Source organism: Centruroides vittatus, unplaced genomic scaffold (genome assembly GCF_030686945.1).
Source record: "Centruroides vittatus isolate TY-2023 unplaced genomic scaffold, ASM3068694v2 contig_401, whole genome shotgun sequence".
Classification (NCBI taxonomy): Eukaryota; Metazoa; Arthropoda; class Arachnida; order Scorpiones; family Buthidae; genus Centruroides; species Centruroides vittatus.
This window is the reverse complement of record NW_027122216.1, coordinates 297,515-311,374: the sequence shown is the minus strand read 5'-3', so window position 1 is coordinate 311,374 and position 13,860 is coordinate 297,515. Positions and strand designations below refer to the sequence as shown.

Here is a 13,860-nt window from a genome sequence, read left to right as displayed (position 1 = left end):
TGGATATCAATATCATTGTTTTTAATACTGAAATTTTCTTCTGGATTAAAAATATTAAAATTACCAGTAAATAATTTTTCCTTACTCTTTGTCAGATTTAATATTATTCCTAGCAGTTTGTTTTGCTTACTAATATCAGATTGAAATTTTTGTTGATTTCAAGATGAGAAAAGAATATTTTGATACAAAATATTAAAAGTAAAGTCTTCATAGAGTTACCAGATATCTTGATTTTCTGTAATTGTCCTGGGTTTTTTTTGACTACTATCTAGCAACAGGAGGACTTCATTCTAAAACTGTTCCTATAATGAGGTATCTTTCTTTTTCCACAGTTTAAGTGCATTTCTGTCATTGGCAAAGTAAAAATACATATCTATTGCATGTTGTGGAGTTGAAGTATCTCTTAGGAAAAACCCATTTTGTCCTGGATTTTATCCCCAAGTTCCTGTCAACCCTACCATAAAGTGTCATACAGAACATCATGCATATGGTCATAGGTCCTCAGGATGATTTCTGGGCATTAGTTAATTTGAGAGATGCTAATGGCTAATTTCTAATGCCTGGAAATTGCTATTTGAGATTTTATGACTAGACATAAGATTCTACACAGCACATTATGAAAGTTTTTATCATTTGTATTGCTTTTTGTTATTTCTCTCTTTCTTTTAATCTTACTTTGTCTTATAGCTGTGAATAAATCAGTGGGAGGTTAAAGGGGCAAACTGAAAAATTTGTGACTGGTATTTTCTCTTTTCCAGTCAGCACTAGGCATAGAGTAAAAAGTAAAAAAAAAAAAACAATTGTTGCCTAAGTTTATGCAATGAAAGTAAAAGCACATTATATACACTGCATATAGGTACTGTCGTCTAATCTGAGGGGACTTAGCTACCTCATAACTCCTTACAATTATGGCTCTGATTGTATTTTGTTCTTTAATTAAATATTGTAATGTGCTGTTCTAATCCTAACTTAGTTTTTTGTTTTTTTTGATAAGTTTGTAGTTTTGAATGCATTTTTTCTTTGATGTATTTGGCTGATATTATGGTTGTAACCTGAAGATCATTCAATCTGATCAAAAATGTTAGCAAGAACTTTTTGCAGAATTATAAAATGTGGACATTTTACTTGAACTTTTATCCAATTTGTCATTGTTTGTTCACAATATCTTCTAATCCAAATACCGGTATTATGAATAGTCTCATACTCACTCATTGAACCTTTGTCTTTGTTTTCTGAAGTTTAAGCAGTACCAAACGTTTTTGGCCTCATCCGAGGTCTGCTTCTGGTTTGTCCTTCATTCTGCATTTAACTACTCTTTAAACTGCAAATTCTTTTTAAGTTTAAAGAATGATGATGAATTTTGCAAAAACATTATTAATAATTACTAATAATAATCAATTTATATATAGTTGTAGAAAATTTTTTCCCAATCAAATAATAAATTTTTTTGTTTGTTTGTAAAGTAATAAATTTGGAAATGCTTATCACATAAGAAATAGGCTAACTTATAAATATTTAACTTTCTGTAATGATAGATAACGTCATCCTTCATTACCAGTTTGTTTTCATAATATGAAGATTTTACTGAGGAAAAAGTCACTTCCTGTGCTTCAACAGAACATTGCCTGTGTTTAGTGCATAGTGATTAAAAACTTTGGTTCTTTTAAATAAAACTGATTTACGTAATTTTCTTTCTTTTCTTGAAGTGAGGAATGGCTCACAATTATAACAAAAACAACAGTTTTAATATTATTATTATTATAAAGAAAAGAATATCTAATGTACAAAACTTTACTTCTGGTGTTAAAATAAAATAACTTGCAAAAATTGGAACATTAGAATGATGATGCTCAATTTTAAACTTTGAATGTATCAAATTCATGCGGTTGATTAACTTTAAAGTCGAGCATCAACGTTCTAACATTCCAATTTTTGCAAGTTATTTTATTTTAATATCTGAGGCAGGCCTTGGTGAAGGCTGAAAACATTCGGAAACTATGTTAAAGTTCAATTACTGGTTAAAAAGGTTTTGTTTGTGATTATTTTACTTACCCCAATAAGTTTGAGAAGAAAACTGTTCTCTTTTTTATAAATTTCTTACTCTGAATGGGGGAAACTCTTGATCATCAAAATCTAAGCTTATCAACTCTTTGGGAGTTGACAAACTTAGATTTGATACCATTGAAGTAAAGTCTCTTGTTAGGATCTTTCTGTTTATCCAATGTTTTCAGAGCAAGAGAACTCTATTTCCTAGGGAAAATTCCTTCTACCTATTGAAATTTCTTTTTTCTGAGGGTGAGTCCTCTAGTGAGTGATTGACAGTTCATAAATTTGAATCTGAGATCAAAGCATAAGCCTTCATTAATATTTTAATCAGTTTGTTTCACATCCCCATAATTTGTGTTTTAAAGAATCTGAAGAATTTCAAGACTGAAATATTATAGTAAAAGTTTTGATTGCTGTAATGTTCATTTCAAGTATAGTAATATTACAATTCTTGCCTTTTTCAAGAAGTAAGATAGTTTTTTTTTTTTTTTTCAGATATTTAATTGCTTTTTATTTTATCTGAATTCAGTATTAGTTTTTAATTAATAAGAAAATGATCATCATCATTTAAATTGCATTGAAAATGCATTTGTTTTCATTTAAATATATTTATGCAGTAAATAAAAAACATAACATTGATTTTATGATTGTGTGGAATTTGTATAGAAGTCTTTCATATCATTTGTCAGATATTCTGGTTGTGTTGATTTTATTGAATTTAAAATTTAACATTAAGTAATAAGAATCAACAACAACATACTACTTATTACCTTATTACTTCATTACTTATTAAAGTAATTAAATAAGTAAACAATTTCAAAGATTAGCTCTAGCTGAAGAATACATAAACATAGAAGTTAGTGACTCTAGATCTATTGCTTCTTTGTTTATTAATAATCTTACTAAATTTTACTAAATTGTGAAACGTTGTGATCTTAGTTATTTGACATATCAAACCTACCACACAATTACAGCACAATGGCACTACCATCAGAAAGTTGATAGTGCCAAACAACTCTGATTACTGGTCTGCTTTTCAGTCCAATACAGTCACATTAAAAATAGAGCAAACTGGATCAAAGAGGAAGACATGCATGAGACCATCATGTTGGCTAGTGTTGTAACAAAGCATCCATCAAGCAATACAAAGAACAGTTGGAAGATCTGGTACAGACTATTGACAATTTTTTATACCAGAAATTTTAATCTCTGCACCAAAAAACTAGCCAAATATTTTACACAATCAACAATTCATAGACACCAAAATTTTCTACATAAAGTATCACATACATGAAACCAAATAAGACAATACTAGAGACTCTACACATTATGGACCAGTCACGTGATTTTGTACACGCTGTAAAATACTCATTTTGTGCATCACAAACAAAACATACCATCACATAGAACAACACCCTTCTTGTTTCCCATCTCACAGGGCAACAAAAAGACTGTCATAGAAACTACATTGTTGCAAAGGAAAATTACTTGTAGATGTCATTCTTACAAAAACAGAAACAACACAGACATAGGAGGATGGGACTAGTTCATGTACTGTTAGAAATATATTGAGCAGTGCTGGCACTTATGAATAGAAAGGGTTCAGTTAATCAGTTGACTAATTTTTATCAATGTCTTACATCATGAATTAAGTGAATAAAAAATATTTAAAAACTTTTTTGTTTCATTCAACAGTGAATAATCATATTTACCGTACTAAAAATACAAAATATTTATATTACATTGAAAAATAACCAAAATATTTATGTACTGTACTCTTATGGAACTTAGAACAAAATATAAAAAGTGATGAAGACTAGTAAAATAAATGTTTCATTTTCCTGAATAAAACGAATATAAAAATAATCTGTGTTTATGCATTAAAATAATAAATTTTTGATAATAGGGACCTTGATTAGCTGGAGTGCAAAGTTCCTTTCTGGCAGTTCATTAGCATGAATGCTTCCAGTCAAGATTGTCAGTGTTGTTGATCTTAAACTATTCTTAACATATTTGAATTTCAAAAGATTTTACTTGCAAGCTACTTCAGAAATTGATAGTTAAAAAATATCAAGGTACAGGATGGTTATAATTAAAGTTGCCCTACTCAGACCTGTCTAGAGCCTGTTCTTGTGGATGCATTTTGATAAAACTTGGTATATGTTATATGGACCATGGGGAAAAGGAAAATGCAAAATAAAATATTTAGTTCGAATTTTTACCACTATGTGAAAAAATGGCGCATGAAGAACAGGAAACACAAAATGGAAACACGCAAAAGGTTTTTTATTCACAACATTTGTTCAATGTGCAATCCATTTGCATTAATTACATGTTCAAAATGCCTTAAAATGCTGTAAGGTGTTTTGAACACGTGACTGATGCTTTGTTGTTTTATTACAATTCCAGAACAAAAATTCAAAATGAAAATGCTGGACTTTTAAATAATATGCTAATGAAAATATATACAAATGACTAAAATACCAAAAAATGCATAAATAAACTATAAAAAAATAACAAAAACCATAGAATAAATACCAACAACAAAAAAATAAATAAAAGTTTGTTATTTTAACTGAAATAACAATGATGACGTGGGGAGTCCGATATTAAAGGTACAGGCCAAAATTACACTAATATTTATAATTAAAGAAAATATTTAATACATTCCACAAAAACTACATACTTTTTTTTTATTTCTCGACATAATTGCCATAAATGTTGAGACATTTATCCCAGCGTGGCACTAAACATCCCTTCATGGTACTGTTGCTTGTAGTCCATAATGGTATTTTCCAATTTCTCCTGATCTACAAAGTGTTTCTTCACCAAAAATTTCTTTAAAGGTCTGAATAAATGAAAATCTGATGGGGGGGCTAAATTTGGACTATATGCAGGATGTTGCAGGACCTCCCAATTTTGCTTTGCCAACCACAGTTTGGTTTGATTTGATGTGTGGAGTATAGTCCAGATTTTTAGCCCCCATGGATTTTCATTTATTTGGACCTTTAAAGAAATTTTTGGTGAAGAAACGCTTTGCAGATCAGGAGGAATTGGAAAATACCATTATGGACTATAAGCAACTTGACACACAACAGTATCATGAAGGGATATTTAAAGTATTGTCACACTGGGATAAATGTCTCAATGTTTACGGCGACTATATTGAGAAATAAACAAAAATATGTAGTTTTTGTGGAATGTATTAAATATTTTTAATTATAAATGTTAGTGTAATTTTGGTTTGTACCTTTAATATTGGGCTCCCCTCGTAATATATATTTTTTTACTTCACTTAGCATTCACTACCCCTTGTCGGGAATGGACTGGCCATGGGGCAGTTCTGACAAATGCCAGGAGGTGGTTCTTGGTTGTTGGCTATACTGGTTCCAAATGTGAAGGGAGAAAGTTCAAGATTTCTCAACTCTATTTCTTGAGACATTTTTTACTACAGAAATGGGAAAAATTTTTTCTTTTCCTCTATGATTTTCTGCAAGTGGGAATCTGGTTTAATGGTTAAAAGGAAAAAAGAATATGGTGGAAAGATGCTAAAATTTTAGAGGAAATTAGGGAAGGAATAAATATAGATCATGCTGAGAAAGATATACAAGGAAAGTTTGAAGGGCAATATAAGAGATTATCCATAAATTACAATTCTATTTTTATACTTTTCAGCTACCCAATCCCTTCTGTAATGCTTCATAATACATACACCCAAAATTATGTAATGTATATCCTCAATCTATTCACTTGCTGTGTATATTATTTTATTAATTCAGTTTGTTTAAATCCTTCTGTAGAGATTACTCCTTGATCTACTATTGCTAAAAAAAAAAAAAATACTTCCTATAGAAATTTGTTTCAGGTATATTTGTAGTACATGTATGTTTTTTCATAATCAATAAATGTTTGTTTCCTTGATTTGACATTTTTGAATACAAGAGAAATGTTGCATTTTGTACAAATTTCATTTGCTATTATTTTTGATTTTAAGAAATCATTTTCTCAAAAATATTTTAAATAATTTGTCACTCTTTAATATTGACATTATTAAACTTAAATCTGTGAAAATTTTTTGCACTCTTTTACTTATTTTATTTTACTGCAGATAAAAGATCATACTGCTGATAGCACAGATTCAAAATTAATTTCAAATGTTTTAAGTTTTTTAAATTTTTATCAAATTTTATTGCAACACGTAGTTTTGTTATGGAGAGCCTAATTACTGTGAAAAGGTGGATGGCATTTAAAAAAATCAAAAACTAAACCTCTTAAGGTTAGGGTCTCTTTAGGCACGAGGCCCTGGGTAAGTACCCCAGTTACCAAGCTCTAATAGCTCTAATCGCAGTATTGACCAGTCACAATTTGCTTTCCTTCCTGTTTGCTGTCCATTAGTCTTAATTTCCTTGAAATTTTCTTCCCTTTTACTGCTCACGTGACCTCCTGGCCACTTGTTTCTCCATCTCTTCTTGCCTTCCTCTTTGTTTCTCCTCTTCTCCTGTCATCAGTTCATAACTTTTCTAACTCCTCAGTCTAGTAAGTTGTGAATCTTCAACTCTCAATGTAACACAGGATGTTCTAAGAAAATGTATAGCCATTTAGTTCTTGAAGGATTTAAACATAATTAAATAGAAATTAAAATTCTTAGTGTATACTATTACAAAGTGCTTTAATTAGTCAACTTATTCTCATCTTGAATCACTATTGTACAGCCTTTATCTATATATATTTGTACAAGTCATTGTAGATTATTAAAAAATGAAGTATATAAGTAATTATTAAATTATTTGGTTGATTTTAAACCTTAGTAAAATTTATCTTGTTTTGACTTTGAATGAATGCTAACAATGAAGATCAGTAGTATTTAACATCATCTAATTTTGCTGACGATTAATTTTAAATAATAAATTTTCCAGAAATTATCATTAGAAACAATCTCAAATAGTATATTAATTTTCAAAATCACACTTACATTTAAGTATTAAAAATTTTGTCCAGTTTTGATAGTATCAATATTTTGAATGAAAATATTTCTGTAAAAAAATTGTCTAAAGTCGAAAGCTTTTTTTTTATTTTTATTTTAAAATTTTTGTTGTTTTGAAAGAGAGAGTAATTATATTTTATCATCGTCTATTCTAGTGTTAATTTGATTCCTTTGTTTTTTTTTTTAATTCTATCTGGGCATTATTTACTGCTGATGTATTTATTTACTACACTAGTGAAGTGCATAATGTAAATATTTATTATGTGCATCTGTTGAGATGGTTGTTTGTGCATGTTTTCTTTCTACAGTCCAGTCTAACAGATGCTTTTAGAAACCTTACTCTCTAGTGATTATTGATTTGAGAATGAACACGAGGCAGGTCCATGTGAGGGATTTTAAAAAAGGTGTTTTGAAAATGTGTTTTTTCATGAAAGTAATTTATTCATTTTTGCAATATAGGTATATAGAGTAATATAATACTAAAGAACTAAAGAAAACCAAAAAAGTACAAAATATAAGTTTTATATGGACAGACTATACATACTGTTTTGAGCAGGACAGTATCATATTTTTTTTTTTGCTCTGTCCTGGCTGTCCCACTGTTTTAGTAAAATTATCATTTTTGTCACATTTTTTGAAAATTGTAAAACTTTGCTGTCTACTTTGTATATTGAATACATTTGTATATTATATTCTGAACTTATGATTTGTTAGAAAATGTTTCTAAATCTTCTATATCAACCTAACTATTAAATTTGTTGTTATAATAACAAAAATATCAAATTGTAATAAAAGTATTTTTAAAAAAAAGTGTAAAATTTTTTTTTTCTGCCACTAAATACCATTAATAATGTACTGACAAATTGTTAATAATACTTATCTATATTTCTTTATAAAATTTTAATAGAGGATCTGTATCTATCACTTGTGGCTTCCCTTTTCTATTTTGTCATAAAGAAATTATGGTCAGCCTAGTTACATACAATATACTGCTTAATTTTATTTAATTTTTAAAATTCTGTCCAAATGGGAAGGATTAAAGCCTTGTTGTGAGAAGGGCCTTGCATGGAGGAAGACATCTCTTGCTATACAACTTGCTTTTATAAAGGTTCATTCATCTAACAAGAGTTATTTAACTTTGTCAATTGTAGTTCAGAATAATTTTTAAATACATAAAATTTTAAAATATAATTCTGTAATGAAATAACTATTACATTGGGTATTTTTTTTCCATTAAATTTAGGATAACTTTTATCTTTCATCATCTGATGCTTTAGAATCAGATTATTTGACTCAAGACAAAACTTCTACTAGTTTTGAAGATACTGAAGAAAACATGATTAGAAAGGTTAAAGAAGTTAAAACTTCATTCTCTGAAAAAGTTTCATCTGAATATCATCAAATGAATGGGAGTGTGAGTGTTTTGAAAGTTTTATATATTTTAAATTTAGAAACATTATCTATGAAGTAGCAAAGTATTTAAAATTTTATTGCCAATGACTAAAATATAATAATTGATACATGTAAATGAAAATATTTTGAAAATTTCATTCCATGTCTGACTACACAATTTTATATATTGCATGCATCTGTGTGGTTATAGGTGATGATTTTAAACGATTTTTATAGTAAAAATAACCATGTTTATTTTAGAATAAATATATATATATTTTTTTAAGATTACAGTATTCCTGATTTTCTTTGTAATAAACATATTATTTCCCTTTCTTCTTGAATGTAGTTTGAATATTTTTAATTTTCGAAATGTATGTATAAAAATTGATAGTTATAGCATGAAAATTAAACTGCTTGTTAATATTGCATGTTAAATAAAACACGTCTGCATGTTTAAATATTTACTACCTGTAACTTCATTAGCTACTTAATTCAAGGAATGCAGAATTTACTGGTGATGAAGGCTCACTTGAATGTCCTGTTTCAGTAGCAAAATTGGTAAGCATGTTTAATTTTCGTTTTGTTTTTGTACTGAAGTAAATTTTGACAAATTGTTGAAATTAAGTATTTGCATGTTTTGTCCCCTTTATTTTAGAAATTACAGATTATTTTTTGCATGTTTTACTATACAAAGTCAGATTTCATTTGTAAGATTTAATTACACACCATTAATCTCTTTAAATTGAATAAATCTGTTTAGTTCAAAGAAATTAATGATGATAAAATAAATAATAATCATAATTGCAATTAAATTTATAAATAACTATTATAATTAAAACATCTTTAAATTTGGTATTTTGACTTATTCTAATGATAAAATGAAATATTGTTGTTTAAAAAATTTATTAATAATTTAAGTCTAAAAAATTTTTATTCTAATTAGAAAGTCATAGAATGCACTCCCCTTTTTTGTAAAAAAAAAAAAAATATATATATGATAGAAAAGCTTATTTACTTTGTAAAGTTTATACTGACATATGCTGCTTCTGCAGGTTTTACTTCCATATCATTCCAGAAAAGCAGGTTCATAGGAAAATTTTGTTGTCACAAACGTGGGTGCATGTTCTATGAATAGTGAGAAAAAAATCAATGAGGTGATCTCAAATACACCCAGCTGGTTTTTCTGAAAAAAATGTTTTCAGTCTACTTAGACCTGCTTCAGGTGAAAAATTTTTAAACAGATGGAACAAATTTTATAGAATTGACCAATAGGATGCTCTCAACTGTAAAAGTTATAAAACAGTTTTTCATAATAATGTATCAAAGAGAGCCTGCACCCTGAAGCAGGGTCAAAGTTTATACATTGTGACCCTGCTTCTCTGCTTTAAAAATCTCAAGAAACTCTAGTACTTTGAGTTGGTTTGCATTGCCATTGTTCTAATTAATACACAATGCACAAAATCAACACCAGCAGTATGAAAATAAAAAATGTACTAACATTTTCGTCTATATAAAAATAGGCATTATCAAGTAAAAACAATATAGAACAAAATGGCTAACAAAAATCCTTATGTAGCACATAATGTAGTAAATCAGGCTTAACTTCCTCCTTTCCTGCATATAATCAAGAGGACAGTAGTCTGCCTTCCTCTGTTTATATCTGCTCCATGTTCTGTTAAGCACTTTTTGAGTGATCTCTGGATTGAACCTATATAGATCAAGTCCCTCTGGAACCTTTCATTCCTTAGAGGTATCTTATATACTCCCGGTGCTCTATTGTAGTTGATTGGATCCTTATTATTTCTAAGCAGTTTAAACAGATGGGAATTACATCTGTAAAATAATCTTATACAACGTACAAAGCAATTTCTTTATAAATATTATGCATGCGATGATCATAAGCCATAACTTTACAGTGAGAATTAAATTCTTGTAGTGGAAAATTATCTAATGGAGCATCATTGGATGTGCTGTTTAGTTGTGTTCTTTTAGTTTCTTGCCTGTGGGCTAATTCATAGATAGTAGTGGCCTTTACAGTCCTTACAGTCCTTACAAAGAGAGCCTACACTCATTGAGTACAATTGAGGAAACTAGAAAGGAGGTGGGCCACATTACAGATATTGCTACATGGCTATTCGAAAGACTTGATCTATAAATGCAGGTTTTAGAAGTAGACTGAAAATGTTCGTTTTTTTGGAAAAATTAGCTTGGTGAATATAAATTTAGTATAGTCCAGTTTCTGGAGAAGTTTTATTTTAATTTATATTTTTTTAGACAAATGAATTATAAATCTCAATGGAGTAATGGAAGCATATATTTTGCCATCAGATAAATGGAGTTTACTAAGATAAAAAAAAAAGCTGATTTGCTTGTAAACTAATGTTGTTTCTGATGATGATTTTTTTTTATAGATACTGTCATCAAAAATATTCCTAAGCAATTTGTTGATAATGTAAAATAAAATTATATATATAAAATAGCATTTTTAGTTTATTTTTTATTTAAAAAAAATTTTTTTTGCTATAAAGGATTATCTTTCAGTCAAGAATAACAGTTCATTATAACTGATATTTTGGGTTTAATTTATGCTTTGTTTTACAGATAATTTTTAAAAATTTATGGCAGAAAATAATTTGATAAATTTTAAATAGGCTGATGTAAAAGAAATGTGGAATATAAAAAAGATGATGATAATTTGTTACTACTTTGATTAGTATACTTTTTATTAATTAAATCTTAATAATGAGTCATTAAGAATATTTTACAAAATGAATGAGTCTTTTAGAATATGTATAAAGATCAATAATATCTATAGAAAATTTTTTTTAATAATTTGAAAAATTTCCTAAATAAAAATTAGTCTGAGGTTGGGATCAGAAACCTCATTTCTTACTAAACAAGAATCTAATGAAGTCATATTTAAACTAGAGCATAATCATTTTATAAATTTACATAAATCTAATTATAATTACATACAGTTAGAGATACTACTAAATTTAATCTGATATGGTGTTGAACTATTAGATATCTTGTGTTCCAAAGTAATTAAAATATCTATTTTTTTTAAGAATAAAATTACTTGCAGAGAGTTTGTTTTATAGCTGATTTTTTTTTCTTTATTTCTTAACATCTTTTTAGTGTTATAAAGCAGTAATTTTGTTTTTATTTTCTATGGTGTGTGCACTTTGTTAGTTTGATTTGATCATTATTGTATTCCTGATATCAAATGAACAAAGGTATTTTAATTCAGTTAATGTTTTGATTATAGAGTTATCTAAAATTCAACATTTTGTAAAGAATAGTTTTTGTACTTACTAACTCTCAAAACAAAGTATAACACAATGTATGTGGAATATCACTTCTAAAATGTTAAATTTGACTTCTGAACTTATTGCATTTTTATTTTTTTATGTGCTGAAAGGAAAACAGTTTGAATATATAGTAGGAAAAAAAATTGTCAAAATTGATAAGATTAAAAACTTATTAGTATTCTGATGTCTAATCTTGTGATTAATATATATACAAGTTTATATTGAGAAATTCCTACATTCATAATATATAGGATTGTGTCTGTGATAAAATGAATAAAATACATACAGTTTGAGAAAAATTTAAGTAATTGATCTCAATTTATTGGAATTTTTAAAAATTTTTACAATTATTCCCTTTCAAAACAAATTAACTATTGATTTAACTAATTCTAGATTGAATAGTTATTTGCACATTATTTATATATTATATGTGCAAATAATGTATTAAGATCATTGAATATTCCTGTAGTTTAAATTTAACATTTATTTTTTCCACTTATATTAGGCTGATAAATTAATAAATTTTAATTGTTACAATGCTCAACTCTACTATCTTTAGCACAATAATTCTGAAAATTTAGCATTATTTATTACTGAATCTTATTGACAATTGTCAATTTATTGACAATTGACAATTTATTGTTGAGAACTAAATATAATAATGAATTTTGATATACAGTAAATCCTTGTTATTTCAAAACTCAAGAGACCAAAAAAAAACACGACTTCAGATAATTCAAACCTGAATAACTTGAACTTTTTCACATCAAATGTTTTTTGTAATTCTCAAATAAATTGACATTATCTTATATAATTTCATCCATTCAGTTACAAGTGTGTTAATACAAATTATTACTTAGTAATTTAAGCTATTTTGAAAAACCTTTAGTTAAATTCACACCACAATAACCTTGAAATAGCAAAAAATTTACTAACTATAATGTTTTTGGACATCTTTAATGTCCTTTTTCCTGTAGAATACTAAATGGAATGCCAATTGAAATTTAACAACACTCCATGGTGACATCTCTGTTCTGTACATAAGTAAAGCCCAAATATGTTCCCAGCATTTGATTGTATGCTAGGTACTGTACATAATGATATGCACTTTCCAAATGATGAGATGATCATCCAGAACTTTATAGAGGACTTAATAATAATCCATATGGTCCACACTAGAATTGGAGCAGGAAAGTGAGGGAAGTGCATTTTCTGGCTATTACAATAACACTCAGAAGCAACAGCATATTCATGATCATTTACAGAAAATTTTTCTACAATCCTCTGTTCATTCCTCTCAACTACAGACTAACAGCATTCTGGGTGTTGATCAAGAGAGCACCTACACACTGTATTGATGCTTGGGATAGAAACAAGGAATTGGATTATATCATTTCCATTGGTGCAAAATTTGGGTACAAACATAGGACCATTAAAATCCTCATTGATTCATTCCAACAAAAAATGGAGGGACATTCCAGGAATTCTTTTACAAGCTGAATGCCTTATTGTAGATTAAGCCACTCCTCTACAGAACATCTTTAAGGAGCTAGGCAACTCCATTGGTTGCACTATCACCTACAGAAGAAACTCTACGGTTTATAGGTTATTACAAAATGATAAGGATGATTCCCCCAACATGTGCTAGTCTCTGGTGTATACAGCATATCTGTAAAAGACAGCAGACTCGCACATTATCTCTACTACATTGGGGCCACTTTGAGATCCATCCAACAACACTTAAAAGAACACAATGTTAGAAAATTCAATCCTAATACCACCTTAGCAGTGTATGCCATCACTAATCAAGATTCTATGAGTATTCAATGGGACAAAGCCTGAATAGTCCAAAGAATAGGGAACTGCCAACACATTTGCTATGTAGAAACTTCATATATTTATAGAGCAACTTATAAGGGACATTCTATCAATTATAAGGACATTAACTCTGTGTCAGCAGTGTGGAGGTCCTTTGTGCACCCTGTATAAAATAGCATGAAGCTGCATGATAGCTATGGAATGAACTATTTACACCAGGCCTGGCCAACCCGCAGCCCGTCATGTTAAATTGTGTGGTTTGCTAAGCGATATTATATATCTATTAAAACTTTTTTATTTCCCATT

General features: G+C 28.4%; 1 protein-coding gene across 16 annotated transcripts in view; it reads left to right on the top strand.

Annotated features, from left to right (window-relative positions):
* The window catches only part of LOC136976541 (uncharacterized), a 100,667-nt gene that overhangs the window by 26,680 nt on the left and 60,127 nt on the right, over positions 1–13,860 (top strand). For 10 of the 16 annotated variants that reach the window (XM_067271865.1, XM_067271864.1, XM_067271862.1 and 7 more), the window contains 2 exons: positions 8,274–8,444; positions 8,909–8,983. In XM_067271865.1, coding sequence (XP_067127966.1) covers positions 8,274–8,444; positions 8,909–8,983 — 246 coding nt within the window. The remainder of the gene's footprint in view (positions 1–8,273; positions 8,445–8,908; positions 8,984–13,860) is intronic. The other 6 variants (XM_067271869.1, XM_067271868.1, XM_067271866.1 and 3 more) reach the window with 1 other exon arrangement.